Genomic DNA, 17,179 nt, shown 5'->3' on the forward strand with positions numbered 1-17,179 from the left:
TGAAGTTGCTCTGTAAATGATAAATATTTGTATTGCTCTAGATCTCTTTTGCATTGTAGAGAAATTTTTCTTTTTAATTTTTTTTCATACAGAACTGGGGTACAGGCCAGAGATGTGGAGAGTGAGAGGATTCACCAGAGACAGAGTGGGGAGCAGAACAGGCAGACTGATGAAGTACACTGCTGAGGGGAGCAGCGGGCGGGTCAGGAGAGGTCTACTGTGCCATGTGGATCACCTCCCGGGTGGGGATCAAACTCATATTGAAGTGGCTTTAGCTTCTTAGTACTGCACCACCAGGGAGGGCCCATGTTTGCTTTTCACAAGGAGTTGGGAGTTAGATAGTTAAGAATTTTGTTTCATCTGGCATAGGAACTATTTTCAGTATCTTCCCTGAATTGAACCCTGGAAAGGATAAACTTATAATGAAGCAAGATAAAAAATTAAAAAGAATAAGCCTGAAAAAAAATTTTCCATATAGTCGATAAGATATAAAAAGTAGCAGAAATAGAGCAGTTTGAGTTCATTGAACTTACGTGATGAGAATGGGTGGAATTAGTAGTGTTCACTTACTTCCTTTCCATTTGTTTTAAATGTTTCGGCCTTTCAACAGATGTTGGGAACATCTAACAAATGAGGACTGTTAGTTCTAAACATCATCCCCTTGTAAAAAATTTATTGATCTATGGAGGACCTGTTTCTTTTTTTTTAAGTCACACATGTAAAGTTTAACAATTCCTTAATGTTAGTAAATACAAATTTTAAGGATTAAAAAGAAAAAGACATTTGTCTTTCATGCTTAGAAAATTGAAAATGATTAGGTAGGCCTTTCTTTAATGAAATTTCCTAAACTAAAGTTAATATTGCTTTTCCCATGTCTCTTTTGCACAGAACAAGAAACGCCGAGAACGGCGAGACTTGCTAAGACTACAGTTGCTTCGAATTTTTGAACTTCTGGCTGATGCTGGTGTAATAAGTGACAGGTGGGATCACATTCTGAGTTGCTCTTTCTTTACCAAGCTGGGCTATCTCCCTCCCTCTTTTCCCTCCTCCCTTCCTTCCTTCCTCTCTTCTTTCTTTCCCTTCTTCTTCCCTTTTTTTCTGTCTTTCTGTCTCTCTTTCCTGTTAATACATTACCACTAACTTTTACCCAGAAATGTCCAAAATAACTTTTTCTCAAATTCTACTTACAGGTAGGTCAAGAGCAATTTTAATGTGTAAGTTCTGACGCAAATCTATTTTTACAAAAAATACTACATTGCCATAAAGACTGAAGTTTAATTCTTTTTTTTTTCCCCCCCCAGCACAAATGGGGCCTTAGAACGGGATACCTTAGCCCTTGGAGCTTTGTTCTTAGAATATGTGGACCTCACACGCATGCTCCTAGAAGCTGAAAATGACAAAGAAGTTGAAATTCTTAAAGATATCCGGGCACATTTTAGTGCCATGGTCGCCAACTTGATTCAGTGTGTTCCAGGTACAGTGCTGCATCACTACAAAGTGCCTTTCACATTTGCAAACCATTTGTGTTCTTCATTACTTTGCCTTCCTCTTTAATCCTGCTGGCTTGTATACAGTACTGGGATAGATAGTTTATTTGTTTCGAAATACTTGGAAAACCCCAGGAGAATAGATTGTGGTGATTCAGCAGTGTTGGAAAGGGAACAATAGGAATTAAACTTGGCTTTGTACTTGTCATTATTCCTATTCTTTACTTTGATTCCCATCTAAACAGGAGCCTATGTGATTTCCACAGGAAGGAAGTAATTCAGAGGGAGCATTACAGAGGCTTCATTTTTTCATTGACTCCCTCCAATCAGCATATTATATAGAATTCTAGACAGCTTAATAAACTATTATTGAGAGAGAACTTTTTCCACAACAAGAATGGGTATGAAACAATTTGATCTAATAGAAGCCTAGTAAATAAAAATAGCTGGTCAGTACGATGTAAATATTAATTACTATAATTCAAAGTTTAGTGCATATTTGCAAAAACTACAATTCAACTATTTGTTTTCATTATTTTAATGTTATATAACCTTCTTACCCATTCTTCTCATCTTTGATGTCCTTCAGTTACGGTTTGAGTTGACTTCTTTAGTTAAAATGTTTGTCTAAACTAGAGAGTCCTTCTAAAGAGGGACAGCAGCCATCAAAAGAACACTTTTTTGTTGCAATTTTTCTAGACACTGATTAGAAAAGTGTCTGTGAGTTCATTTTCTCTCTCTACATCCTGCTTAAGATAAGGTCTATTGATTCAACATGAGAAGAATACAAACTTAGAAACAAATCAGGCTTGAATTTTTAGGTACGTGTTTCACTACCCAAAGAAAACTTGACTTAGGAAATGAAATTTTCCTTTCCCTAAAACTTAAGAATCATGCATAATAGTTACATAAGTTGTATTCACTTTATTTTTTAGCCCCATAGATTCTTCATTCTGTGTTTTTTCTCTCCAGTCCACCACCGAAGATTTCTCTTTCCCCAGCAAAGCCTAAGGCACCATCTTTTCATCTTATTTAGCCAGTGGGCAGGACCTTTCAGTATAATGTTCACGCCTCTGGATCGTTACAGTGATAGAAATCATCAGATTACAAGATACCAGTATTGTGCATTAAAGGTAGGTCATCTTTGCCTCACTGAAAGACTTTTGTCAGATCAAATGCTCTCTTCCCCTAAATGGACAGCTATGCCTTAAAATAAGGTTATCATAAATAATAGTATAAAATAAAATACAAGTACATATGCCAAAAGAAGCAAACACACACATATGGAAACACGTAAGATGGCTTAAAATTACAAAATGTACATAGGCAAATAACAACATACAAACAACTTAATATTCCACTTGGGCTCACAATTTTAAAAATAACTTTCCAAGCTTCTACTTGTATCTACTGTTTCTTCTAGGTAAGAAGCATAGTTATCACACATTTAACCTTTAATATTTAGCTTGCCAATTGGCTTCCAGACTAAAAAATAAAATCTTAAGGTCCTACCAAAACCACCTTCTTTTTTAAGCTAGTTTCCTAGCTTAAAAAATTGCCACTAAGAAATTTCCATTGTTAAGACTATTAAATATTTTCAGATGCTGACTTCTTGTGCCTTAATTTCCTTTGGAAACTTAACTTATATCCTCAGTCATACATAACAGAGGTTGCTGTCTCTCAAGTTGACTTTTGCCTCAGTGGAACTCAATTAGCCCACCCTCTGATAGTCCATTGGGCCTGCTAATTGCAAAGTTATCAAAATCTCCCTCTTCTTACTACCCCTACCACAAAGAAATAGAAGTTTACATTCTTCTTTTTATTTTCCTTTAAGTGTCATAATTACTTCCATCTGTTACTTTTTATATTTATCAGTTAGGTACATTGGTCATCTAGTTGTCAGTTTGGTCAGGTTAATACGTTAATCAAATATTTGTCATCAAAACAAAGTTTAAACTTTTTATAAGATAAAAAAGTATCTTATAAGCAAAATTTCATTCACTTAGAATCACTGAGGAACAAATTGAATACTTTGAAATGGTCATTTTGTTTTGTTTTGAACATATTATTCTTTCACCATGAAGATTTGTTATAATCACAAAACTGTCAAAAATGGGTATTTAGTATTTTTATTGAATGCACTAAGAAGTGGTAAAAGTAATTGTTTTAAAAGGGCTCACATTTAAAAATCTGGTAGTTAGGTTTTGTAAAGTCAGTGCATGCCATTAGATCATTCCAGGCTCCAGTCCCACCTTTTGTTGTGTTTTGTTATCAGGCAATGTCAGCAGTGCTATGCTGTGGCCCAGTGTTTGACAATGTGGGCCTCTCTCCAGACGGTTACCTATATAAATGGCTTGACAACATTCTGGCTTGTCAAGATCTACGAGTAAGTACTAGCCAAAAACATCTTGTTTTTAGGTGTCATGGTGTCCTGCCTCGGGTTTCTGGGGTGTATAGCCACTGTTCACAGCACATTAACCCCAGAAATGCAGGTTTTTATGATACTCACATAAAACTGCCTCAGGATAAAAATAGAACATTTACCAAAATTAACCATAAACTGGCCATAGAAACAAGTCTCTATAAATTTCATATTAAAATGACACAACCTGTGTTTTGTAATCACAGTGGCATTAAGCTAATAATTAATAACAGAAAGGTAGTTAAGAAATTAACTTACAAATAGTGAGTGAGTCAAAGACTGAACAGCAGTAGAAAACTGAAAAATATTTTAACTGTAGAGCAATGAAAATGCTACATACTAGTGGCTTGTACATAAAATTGAAATGTTTAGCCTTAAATACATATATTAGAAAGGTTGATAATCAGTGAACTGAACACCCATCTCAAGAAGCTAGAAAGAGAATAGTACATCAAACATATAATAAGTGAAATAAGAGAGAAAAGAGGGGGAAATGAAAGAAGCAAAACAAATAAAAATTATTATTTAGGTAAAAAATTAATTTATTAAAACACTGGTAAATTTAATAAGCCCATGTGAACTCTGATCAATAAAAAGAGAGGGGGAGAAAGCAAGTGTAACAAACATCCAAAATGGAAAGGGACATCCCTACGGGTGCTGTATTTTTTGAAAATAAAAGAGAATATATGAACTTCTTTGTACCAATAAAACTGAAAATGTAGACAAAATAGACAACTTTCCAAAAGAAAAGAAAAATATAATTGAAAATCTTCCCACAAAGAAAACTTATAAGACCAGATGACTTGACTGATGAATAGGAACACTCTTTTTTTTTTTAAGATTTATTTTTTTATCCATACAGAACTGGGGTACAGGCCAGAGGTTCAAGGGCCGTGAGAGAATTCACCAGAGACAGAGTGGGGAGCAGAGCAGGCCAACTGACGAAATACACTACTGAGAGGAGCAGCGGGTGGGTCAGGAGAGGTCTGCGGCACTATGTGGGTCACCTCCTGGGTGGTGATCAAATTCATGCTCCAGTGGCTTTAGCTTCTTAGCGCTGTGCTTTAACCCGCTGCGCCACCAGGGAGACCCTGAACCACTCTTAAGGGACAAATTGTATTGAGTCAATATAATTTCGTAAAATTTTATTTTAAAATAATCAAAAGAAAATACATTGCAACACTTTTGATGAGACCAGCATAATTTTGATACTAAACCTGACATCAACTTGTGAAAATTAAATGGCAGTCTCACTCATGAGCATATATGTAAAAATGCTAAACAAAATATTAGTGATATATTCTAAAGATGATATATATTCCAACTATGACTTATCACAATCAAATCAGGTTATTCAAGAACTGTGGATGATTTAATATTCAAATATCTGTCAATTCATTTTTGTTTCCAGATTTTGAGGTTTTTAGATGTCCCTGGATTTGGGGGTTTCTTGGTCCTTGACTGTGGCCATGAAAGAACTTCAAAAACGTTCCTCTAGCGGAAGCAAAAGCAAAGTGTACTTAAAGAATGAGTGAGTGTACACCAGGGAGAGGTGCTAGGCGGGTAGATTCCAGGGAAGAATATCCATGAGGCAAGGTGAGGGACTTGTCTAAATGGGGTGCAGGATGCTGCTTACTACATCCCTTCCTGGATTGTACTGTGCAGGTGCCCAGTGGCATTAGTTTATCTGCCCAGGCAGCAGCTTCTACATCCTTCCCCCTTCCACTGTGCTTCCAGAGTATAGTTTTATCACCCGGAAGCATGTGAAAGTAGGGATCTGTCTTCCCCCTTTTCAGCGTCTGGTCTCCTCACTTTATCAGCTTGCCTATAAGTTGTGGTGCCTTCTCCCTTCTGGATATTTCTTGGCTCTCTCCCAGCTTCTTAGGCTCTTGAAAGTGTTTCCTGAGAGCCCTTCGTATAGTTGTCTGTTTAATTTTCTTTAGGCATTGCCTTCCTTGCCCTAGATGTCTCACAATTAGTATATTAACAATGGTAATAGAATCTTAAGGAAATATCCTATGATTATCTCAATAAAGGCAGAAAAAGCATTAGCTAGAATTCTGTATTCATTTATAAGGCAAAATCCTATCAAAACTAAAACTAGAGAAGAATTTCCTTAGTTAAAAAGAGGAGATCTTTTAAAAAGCACCTCTATTTGGGCCCTCCCTGGTGGCACAGCGAGTAAAAGCACAGCGCTAAGAAGCTAAAGCCTCTTCAGCATGAGTTTGATCCCTGCCTGGGAGGTGACCCACATGGCGGCAGATCTCTCCTGACCCGCCCATTGCTCCCCTCAGCAGTGTACTTTGTCAATCGGCCTGTTCTCCCTACTCTGTCTCTGGTGTTCTGCTCCCCACTCTATCTCACCACCCCTGCACCTCTGTCCTGTACCCCAGTTCTGTATGCATAAATAAATAATTTTTTTAAAAAGAAAGCACCTCTATTAAATGCCACATTTAGTAGGAGATACTCAAATTGGTCCCTAAGAATAAAGTGATCTAAGAAGCTCACTTATAACACTTTTATCAATGTTATAATAAAGATTTTGGCAAATATAGTATGAAAGGAAACTATGGTATCAGAAATGAGAAAGAAGAAATTATAGAATGAAATAGAACAAATTTAAAAACACTGACAATGCCAAGTGTTGATGTGGGAATGAAACACCAGGAACTCACATCCATTCTGGAGTATAAATTAGAAAGACCACTTTGGAAAACTAATTGGCATTATCTATTAAAGTTTCACATAGTACAGCTATAACCCACCAGGTGCACTAAATTATCATCCAGTGTATGCAATTTAAGACATGTACAAGGATATTCAAAGCAGCATTATGAAATCAAAGACCAGAAACAACATATTCACCATTAGTCAAGTGAATAAGTTGTGGAATAACCATAAATTAAAATACTATATAACAGTGAATTTAGATGAAAGCTTATGTCATTCAAGTTGAGGGATATAAAACAAACACAAAATCATATGCTATATAGTTCCATTTATATAGAGCTCAAAACAGCCTAAACTGTCCAGTGGTAGTAGAAGTCAGGATGGTGGTAACGTTTGAAGAGAGGCTGGTGCTGAAGAGGGTGGCATGGTGGGCTTCAGTGGCTTGGGTAATCTGTTTTTTCTTTTTTTAAGATTTGTTTATTCATGCAGAACTCGGGTACAAGCCACAGGTGCAGGGGTGGTGAGAGGCTTCACCAGAGACAGGGTGGGGAGCAGAACAGGCAGATGGGGGAAGTACGCTGCTGAGGGGAGCAGCAGGCAGGTCAGGAGAGGTCTGCCACACCCTGTGGATCACCTCTGGGGCAGGCAGGATCGAACTCATGCTGAAGTGGTTTTTAGCTTAGTGCTGTGCTTTAAACTGCTGCGCCACCAGGGAGGGCTTAATCTGGTTTTTGACTTGGTGGTGTCCACAGTAGTGGGTCAATTAGGATAACTCATCATTTATTTGTGAATTATGAACTATATTTGATACTTCCATGTAATGTTTCCAAGTATTTTTATCACCAATAAAAACTTGCTGATTTTCTTTCAAACTAACCTTCTAATATTTTTTAAGTCCTTTGCAACAGCATCTGCAGCTTTTATCTGCTGCTAATTACTTAAGCCAATGAGTAACTAGGTTGCTGATTGATTATTCATGCTGAATATTTTCCATCTGGGCCCACGCCCTGTAGTAAAAAACAAGCAGAATCTTTCCTTCTCTACCCAATTGCAACTGGCAGGAGAGTAGACACTTCCAGAAAAAGACAGAAAAATGTGACTTTCTGAGTGTCATCCTCGAGGAGCCATCCTCAGGCACAAATGTTATAGAAGCTTCAGGAGTCAATTAAATATCTTAGCAATTTTCTCTAATTTCAGTGGTCTGTACCTGATGAAGCAAAATTGATGGATACTCTTTTGCTTTGTAAAAGATTGCCAACTAAACTTTACACTAGACTCAGTAATTAAGCTTCATACGTGTATTTCTTCTGAATTTTTTTCTAAAAAGGTTTAGCAGATGCTGTCATTTTGCATGTTTATTTTTTTTAACAAAATATATGTATTTTCAGAAATGTTTTTAAATGAAAGATTTGTGAAAGTCTTCACATTTTCAAAGTTAAAAACTGAGGAGTGAACCCTAGATGACAAACCTGCAGAGTCAAATTTAATTTGTACTTTTCATATTTCCATTATAGCATTGTGACTCTTAAAGAGGAATATATAGAATAAATATTAGCCAAGATAAATGTTCAGCCTCTACCTTCATTTTACCCAATTTAATATTGGCTAAATTTGATTTTGTGTCTTTCTCTAGAATAATCTTTCCTTAAATGTGAATAATTGCTTTTCTTCTTCTATTCAGGTTCATCAACTTGGTTGTGAAGTTGTTGTCTTGCTTTTGGAACTGAATCCTGACCAAATAAATCTTTTTAATTGGGCAATTGATCGATGCTACACAGGTTCTTACCAACTTGCATCTGGCTGCTTCAAAGCAATCGCAACTGTGTGTGGAAGCAGGTATGAATCCTTTAAATAAAGATACTAGCCAGTATCAGTAAAATTCAGATCATTCATAATTATTTGAATAATTGCAAGCTGCTTTGAAAATATAAAATAACTGCATTTCCCCAGCAGGTAAAACTGCTCCCTTTAAGTTTGCAATTACATTAATTTTTCTTATTCCATCAATAATATTTTAGTCACCAGCAAAGTGGGTTCTTGTTATAGTACACTTTTCTTTTTTACTATATCATTTTTCACTAATATAACCTTAGTTTATAATACTGAATATGATTTAGAGGAGTGGTTACACACTCCCTAGAGTGTGTAACCACACCATATCTATTACCTAAGCACAAATTATATTCTGCCATACTCCACTGGGCCCCTTATTCCCTTTGCATCCTACTCCCAAGCTGCTCTAGTAATATCAGTTATGCAGTGAAATTTCTAGGGTTTGTTTGACTTGGTTTTGTCTTACGTTGTTTTGTTTCCTTTCCTGCACCTTTAAAAAATCCGGTATTTATCTTTTTCCTTCTGACTTATTGTATTTAACATAATTCCTTGTAGTACCATCCATGTTGTTGCAAGTGGCAAGAATTCACCCTTATAGCTGAGTAGTAGTCCATTGTGTGTGTGTGTGTGTGTGTGATATCCTTTATCTAGTCATCTGTCATTGGCATTGGCACTCAGGTCATTTTCATAACTTGACTGTTGTTAACAGTGCTGCAGTGAATGTAAGAAAGCATGTCTTTTTTGTGGGAGTGGAGTGGGGAATGGGATCAAAAACAGTTGGGGGAGGGAAATGCACTGGACTATGGTGATGGCACATAGGTGATTTGGTGATGGGAACCCAAGGGGATTGCAACTGAGTTGGGAAAATGCACAAAAGTATGTAAAAATAAACTATTATAAAATTAATTTAAAAAAAAGAAAGCATGTCTATCCCTTTCAATTAGTGCTTTTGTATTCTTCAAACATATATCTATGTATGGAGTTGCTGGGTCACATGGCAGATCTATTTTTAATATTTTGAGAAACCACATACAGTTTGATAGGGGCAGGACTAGTGTACATGCCTACCAACTGTGTAAGAGGGTTTCTCTACACACTCATCAACCCTTGTTTCTGGTCTCTTTGATATGGTCCATTCTCATGGATGCAACCTGATATCTCATAATGTTTTTTTGTTTTGTTTTTTTTTTAAGATTTATTTATTTGTACATACAGAACTGGGGTACAGGCCAGAGGCTCAGGGGCGGTGAGAGGCTTCACCAGAGACAGAGTGGGGAGCAGAACAGACAGATCAACGAAGTACACTGCTGAGGGGAGCAGCGGGCGGGTCAGGAGAGGTCTGCCGCACCATGTGGTCTCCTCCGGGGCAGGCGGGAATCGAACTCATGCGGAAGTGGCTTTAGCTTCTCAGTGCAGTGCTTTAACCCCCTGCGCCACCAGGGAGGGCCTCATAATGGTTTTTATTTGCACTTTTCTGATGATAAGTAATGATGAGCATTTTCTTTGCTTTGCTTTACTTTTTTAATGTGCCAATTGGCCATCTATATCACTCTTCTTTGGAGAAGTGCCTATTTAGCTCTTCTGCCCAACTTTTGATTAGGTTGTTTACTTTTAGTTGTATGAGTTCTTTGTAGATATTGGATACTAGTCCCTTGTTAGATGTATGCTGTGTAAATATTTTGTCCCACTTAGGGTGTCCTTACTGATAGCTTCTTTGACTCTCTAGAAGAGTTTGAGCTTCTTAATAGTTCTGTTTGTCTACTTTTGCTTTTGTTTTACTTACCATTTTGGTTTTTTCCCCTTATTTTTGTAGTTCAATCCCCCAAAACATCACTGAAGCCAATGTTGTAGAGTGTTTTCCCTATGTTTACTTGTATGTATTTTATGGTCTTACTACCAATCCTATAATCCTCCATTTTGTATTAATCTTTGTATATGGTGTGAACTATCTAGTTTATTCTTTACATATTACTATCAAATTTTTCCAACACCATTTATTGAAGAGACTTTCTTCACTGAAAGTTTAATGAATTATCTTTGGCTCCTTTGTCATAAATTAACTGTCCATATAGGTGTGAGTTTATTTTTAGGCCTTCACTTGTTAACACACAACCAGAGGGTACCTTGGCACCCCAAACTATGAAGGAGATACACACTCTAAATGGGAGGGGGAGTACAACTTCTATATACAGGGAGACAAAGAAAACAAACTCTTAGTATGAAGTATTTTTAATAGAATTGGTGTGCATAGAGAGGAAAGAACCTATTTCAAATAATAATTTCCCAATAAAACTCTAAAAATTATCCATACCCTCATGAGCAAATGCCCAATCAAACAGGCATGAACTAAGGTAGAGCTACCAAGACACAAAAGCTTTCTGCAAGTATGTTAACTTCTGGTAGGTAATCACAAGAAAGAGGTTAAGTAGGTCCCAGAGAACTGAGTAGAAAAAAAGACCCAGAATTCAAAAGATAACACATATTCCACCACGAGATAAAGATAATGGTGGTCATTATCTCTGCCAAGGAACAAGAGCTGCCTTCCCAGATGTCTGTCACCCATGTGTCTCTTTCAAATGTCTCTCTACATGCTTCCCCTACATGAACCTCCTTCCTTTTTCTTCACCCCTTCTCCTTTTATATAATCCACCTTGCTCCTTCCCAACTTTACTCCATTCTTTAAGTCTGAGTTATGGCATGCTGGGACTTGTAGTCACAGACAACTACATGCAAGTGGAAGGAGAGAAAAGAGTGTCCTTTCACTGTGCTCTGATACTCCTCTCCCTTTAATGGAGTTGTGTCTGTAAAAATTCTATTCCATTGATCTGTGTAGTACTCTTCTAAATGCATATTGAATATTTACACTGAAATACTCAAACAGATTTTAAAGTGATAGAGGAGACATGTTAAAGAAATTTTTAGAAATGTTTGTGAAAGATGTTAACTGTAACCTCTTAGCCATTTTAAGACCAAAGGAAATGCAGGAACTAGCCTAAAATTATGAAATCCCTTTGTTCAAAAAAAAATAGAAAAAAAGAAAAGAAAATGTAGTGCCCTGGGTCCCATAGATTACATTTTTAAAACTTCTGCCCTATAGATCCACTTTTGGATCTGCCCTAGATTACACTTTGAAAACTTCTGGTTGGAGTCTTTCAGCACTATAATTTATTACGGTAGTATCATAGTTACAATGAAAGGGTTAATGGAGATTCTCCAAATTGCATATGCTATTCCCAAGAAAGCACCTATGTATTAGAAACTGAGAAAAAGCAGCTCAAATTATTTTTGAAGTCTCATATACACTGTTGATTTTCCACTTTAATTAAATGCTACATTTTAAATAGCTTTTTTGAGCTACCAGATGAAGGGAGTAAAGGGAATTAGTTTTGAATTCCATTCTATTATGGTTCTAAATTAATAAGAACTGAATTTTAAAAGACATCTACTTCCAATAAGCCCCAAATGAACAAGCTATTTAAAGAGACAAGTTTCTCTTTAAAAAATTTATCTTTTGTAAAAATAGATGATAACATTTTATATCTAAAGCTTCCTTTAATCTTATAAAGTGGAATTTTTATTATATTCTTTAATCTTCTTAAAGGTTTCAGCAGAAGAATACAATCTAAACTGATTTTCCACTGTTTTATTTCTTGATTTTAGCATTACTAAAGAATACTCAGACCTATAGGATATTAACAACATTTTTTACAAAGGTCTGTTTCTGCAGACTATTTTTTATGGTCAGGTATTTCAACATTTTGAAAAAAAACAAACAAACTGTGACTTAGATCATCAATTCCTTTGACAAAATATTAATGATAAAATCTTTTCTTAGCAAACTTTCTCCCAGTGAAAATGGTATGAACTATTATTCCATTATTTCATTGTATGGCCACTCCATAAAATAGCATACCATTCTTCTGTATAAATCTAATTATTTTTTCTTTTGACAACACAAACAAATGAATTTAACAGTACATTTTAAATTTCAGTGACATTGCTAGTGACAAACATATTAGTACATAAAACCCCATATGCTTAGAGTAGGCTTTTTAAGATACGATCATAAATGTTTGTTGTATTTGTTTTCAGGAAGTCTACTTCTAAAAAATACCCAGCTATCTTTTTTTGTGAAATATTATGTTCCTGGAAAGTCATATAAGCTGGATCATATTTTAATTTCTCAAATAAGTTATCTGCACATAACTCCTACAAGTCATTTTCTAATGCAAAGAGCCCTTTTAAAGTAAATAATTACCTACTCTTTCTCAAATAGGAAGGATTATATGCTGGATTTATTTTTATAGGAATATGACAGTTTGTAAGTAGATTCGTTTATTTAAAGAACCAACTATAACTGACTTTAAAATGTCTAAAAGAACATTTTTTAAATGCTTTCGTTTAAAATTTTCTACCCTTAGTTTTGGAATTAGCCATTTTTGCATATGCAAATATCAATTCCTATATCTACCTGGTAAGATGGGGGAAAATGGTTCTCTACATTTTTCTTATTAGGTTTCTGTTATCTCTATAAAGAACTGTGTGTGTATGTGTGTGTACTGAGAACTTTTGCTGGTCTTTAGTTAAAACTACAACTAACGATAACTAATATAATTATGATGCAAATCCAAACCGCAATGAGATACAATCTTACATAAGTAAGAATGGCATGTTAAAAAAAAAAAACCTAACAACAAATGTTGGCGAGGAAATGGTGAAAAAGATTCTGTCCTGCAGAGGAAATGGTGAAAAAGATTCTGTCCTGCAGTGCTGGTGGATGTGCAAACTAGTCTAACCATTATGGAAAGCTGTGTGGAGATTCCAACAATCCCACTCCTAGTATCTACCCAGAGGACACAAAAGCATTAATTCAAAAGGCTACATGTACCCCTATGTTTATGTAACAGAAACAACCCAAATGCCCAAAAAGAGATGGCTGGATCTAGAATATGTGATACATATACACAAAGGAATACTATTCAGCAATATAAAAAAAAGATAATCTGATATCATTCACAGCAACATGGATGGAGTTAGAAGGGATTATGCTCAGTGAAATAAGCCAGAAAGAAAAAGAAAAATATCAGATGGTTTCACTTATAGGAGGAATGTAGGGTTGGGGGGGGAGGGAATAGCAACACTTTTTAAAAAGCAATACAACCAAACTAAACAAAAATAATCAGACAGCAATAAATTAAAGACATTCTTCAGGGACGGGGGGAAGGAGAGTGCACAAAATACGGGCTGGAAGAGCACAAGGGACGAAGGTGATGGTGCAGGGGTGAATTGGTGGTGGAACTTCTATGGGGACTACACCTGATGTAAAATTTATATTAATAAATTAAATATAAAAAGGTAATCTTCAAACAATGCATGTAAAGGTCAAAACACATTTTTATTTAAAATCCTGTGTATACCTTTGTGTATACATTTATAAAAGGGCTTGAATGAACATTAAATGTTGATAGTGGCTACTTATAGAAGGCAACAGCTGGGGAAGAGATAAGAGATAAGATACTTCCACATTTTATTCTACACACCTACCTCCAGCTAGTACCAGCTTACCAGATGTGGATAAACCATAGATACTCCAGCCCAAAGTGTTGCTTTGAATCTTTTCAAAAATATATTCATGTTTTACTAGTGTCATAAAATCTGTATTTGAGTAATGTCAAAAGTAAAAATTGGAAAACAATCCTTTTTCATGATTAACCAATTCCCATTATAATCTCTCACTAAGCTTACTATGAAATGGACATGCATTCCAGAAGGGGAGAAGGGATCTGTTCTAAAACAGAAATTCTTAACAGTGTCATTCTAGAGTGTCAGAAAGGAACCCAAGGGAAAATTAACGATTATGTTTTCAGTTTTATCCAAAATGTATTCATTGGGATGATTTCCCATTCAGATGCTTTCAGTGCTCTTCTGTCTGAAGGAACAACCTCTGTCAACCTTTCTTTCCCTCCCCCTCTCCACCCTATACCATCCATACCACACCCCTCCCTCATAGGCTGGCAGACAGTAGAACAGCCAACAGACAAAACATGACCATTTGTACATGATTATTAACAGGGTGATTTTATAGCATCACCCCATTTTATAGCATTTCACACCCATGAAGGAGGAATTGCAGCTCTGTGCCAGGTACTTCTTTCTGTGTGTTTTTCTTCTCTTCTAGAGAGTGATGAAGATGATATTTTGCAAGATGCATGTTTTTTCACCTCCAAACTACCATCTGTCTTATGATTTTTGCCTCAAAGTAGACATCACTCACTCACTTCTCCATGTAGATCTTTCATAAATTGGTAATCTCATTTAGCAGTTTTCTCTTTATGACTTATTTTTCACTATAGACTAAGAAAATACATAAACTAAAAAGATGTCATCTTAAAATAGTATTATATCGTAATAAAATGTGGATTATACTTCTAACTGCCTTATTCTCCCTAGCCCTCATGCCTCATATTCTATCAAGTCCTGTTCATTTTATCTCCAGAGTATTTTTTTAGATACATCCATTTTCTGTCTCTCCTGTCCCTTCCCTAATTTAAGCCCTCATCAATTCCCTCCTGAATTATCATAACAGCTTCCAAAAATTGGCCCCTATAAACTATTCTCAACACAGCAACAAGAGTGATTGTTCAAAAACTAATATCATTGCCTCACCCCTCTCTTGCCAATCTTGTAGGATCTCCATAACTTTCAGAATGAAGTCCACAGGCTAATCACTGTCTGACCCCACCTGTCACCCCAGCACCATCTCCTTCTAGTTCTTTATTTCTGTCACACAGAATAAATCTCTCCTTTCCCAGGACTTGTTTTGCAGTTTCATTCTTGTTGTTCAAAATGCTGTTTTTGCCCTCCCCTTACCCGAGACCTAGCTAACATCCCTTAGTGCTTCAAAGCACAGTTTACTTGTTTCTTCCTTAGAAAGTTTTTTCCCCACCCTAGGTCCGACCTAGGTGTTCCTCAGTGGGACTTTGTGGCATGTCTTTGACACTCGCCATAACTACACTGTATGGCTTGTCTTGCGAACTAAACTGCCAATCTGGGGGGCCTGGGAGAGGGGATCAAGTGTGTGGGGTCAGAATGGTAGGGCATGGGAGAGGGGAGGGTCAGGCTGCCTAACAATATTGTCAGTACTTTGCAATTGTCCCTGATACATGTTTGATGCAAAATACATTTTCACAATTGAAAAATTTTAAGTCAGTGAGCAACTGAGAAACTGAAAGACACTGCCTTTCCACTTACATTTGGTTTTCTGTTAAGCTTCCTTCGTTAACATCATTTGTGACAGAGATATATTTTGTGTTTGTTTACCCTGGTGTGACAATATTCAATTTTAAACAAATAGTGAGAAATATAGGGGTAGAAGGGACTGACAAAACCAAACCAAAACATACCCTAGAAATATGGCTGTGGAATTAAGAGTGCTGGGGGGAGTGGGGGAAGGGAGGTGGAAACAATGGGTGAGGGGACCCAGTGGCCTGAGGTAAAGGACTGTGTAGGTGGTATGGTAGCCTGCTTAGATCTGAGCTGAGGAAGTGGGAACATCTTCTCCATTTACAATTCTTAAGTCACCCACAGAGTTGTAAATCAAGGTTGCCTCAATAAAGAAGAGTAAAATAGGTAAAAATACAGCTGTTCCCCTTCTTCTGCCAATAAACAGCAAAAATACTAGGCCAAAAAAATTGCCAGATGGGCTGGGACTGCATTTAGTGGTACTGTGACTGGGGGTAGTGTGCATCTTGAATTTTGAGAGGTAAGGATCTATCAAGATCATTAAGCTGTCATATAGACTATGTTGTCCTTGCTGTTTTTCAGGAACTACCCCTTCGATATAGTGACCTTGTTAAACCTTGTTCTGTTCAAGGCATCTGACACCAACAGAGAGATTTATGAAATCTCCATGCAGCTCATGCAGGCACGTATCTGTACTCACCAAAATTTGTATCCCTCTGTATAGAAAATAGAAATGGTAGTGTTACTGGGTGGTCCCTAGGAAAAGGGGAAGTTCTGGGTGGTCCCTAGGAAAAAGGGAAGTTCCAGGTTCCCTGCCCCACCCAGTTACAATAGCTTCCCGCTGGTTTGAAACTACTTACTGATAGGTATTTCTTTACTTCTTAATATCCTCAATGGGTATCAAGAGTGAAAAAACAATTGCTAAACTTTTTGTAAGTATAGTAATGAACTGATGCTTTACTTTGAATGCTGTATTAAAAGAAGTTTTCACTAGTTTTGTTACTATGAAACTTGCTAAAATACAAATGCTCCAAGTAAGCAGCCTGTGTGTTTTCATATTGCCTCTTAATTTCCTCTCTTTATAGATCCTCGAAGCAAAGCTTTTTGTATATTCAAAGAAAGTAGCTGAACAGAGACCTGGCAGCATTCTCTACGGGACCCACGGCCCCCTGCCGCCCCTCTACAGTGTGTCTCTAGCCCTCCTGTCCTGTGAACTGGCCAGGATGTACCCCGAGCTCACTCTCCCACTCTTCTCAGGTACTGTGCGAGTCCAGAATGACCCATGTGATCATTTCTGCTTTGAGTAATCTCCCTTTTTATATGCTAGTGTAATTTTACATTCAAAATGATTGATGTTAAGTTTGTATATCAAAATGGCTGTGGGCTAAGCCCAGTCATATATGAAAGTAAATTCTAGACTATAACTGTTAAAAAAAGTATTTTTTATCTAAAACAGTGCATGGATAAACAAACATAGGACTAATGCAAAGATGTTTAGATCTTATGTAATACTTCTGTGTAATAT

General features: G+C 36.6%; 1 protein-coding gene across 6 annotated transcripts in view; it reads left to right on the forward strand.

Moving 5' to 3' along the window:
- Positions 1 to 17,179, forward strand: part of FRY (furry homolog (Drosophila)) — a 289,488-nt gene that overhangs the window by 198,225 nt on the left and 74,084 nt on the right. For all 6 annotated transcript variants that reach the window (XM_012723238.1, XM_004680191.2, XM_004680190.1 and 3 more), the window contains exons 25-31: positions 889 to 980; positions 1,302 to 1,474; positions 2,460 to 2,620; positions 3,763 to 3,873; positions 8,261 to 8,415; positions 16,237 to 16,336; positions 16,740 to 16,911. In XM_012723238.1, the coding sequence (XP_012578692.1) occupies positions 889 to 980; positions 1,302 to 1,474; positions 2,460 to 2,620; positions 3,763 to 3,873; positions 8,261 to 8,415; positions 16,237 to 16,336; positions 16,740 to 16,911 (964 nt within the window). The remainder of the gene's footprint in view (positions 1 to 888; positions 981 to 1,301; positions 1,475 to 2,459; positions 2,621 to 3,762; positions 3,874 to 8,260; positions 8,416 to 16,236; positions 16,337 to 16,739; positions 16,912 to 17,179) is intronic.

This window comes from Condylura cristata, unplaced genomic scaffold (assembly GCF_000260355.1).
Source record: "Condylura cristata isolate star-nosed mole 26May11 unplaced genomic scaffold, ConCri1.0 scaffold00010, whole genome shotgun sequence".
Classification (NCBI taxonomy): domain Eukaryota; kingdom Metazoa; phylum Chordata; class Mammalia; order Eulipotyphla; family Talpidae; genus Condylura; species Condylura cristata.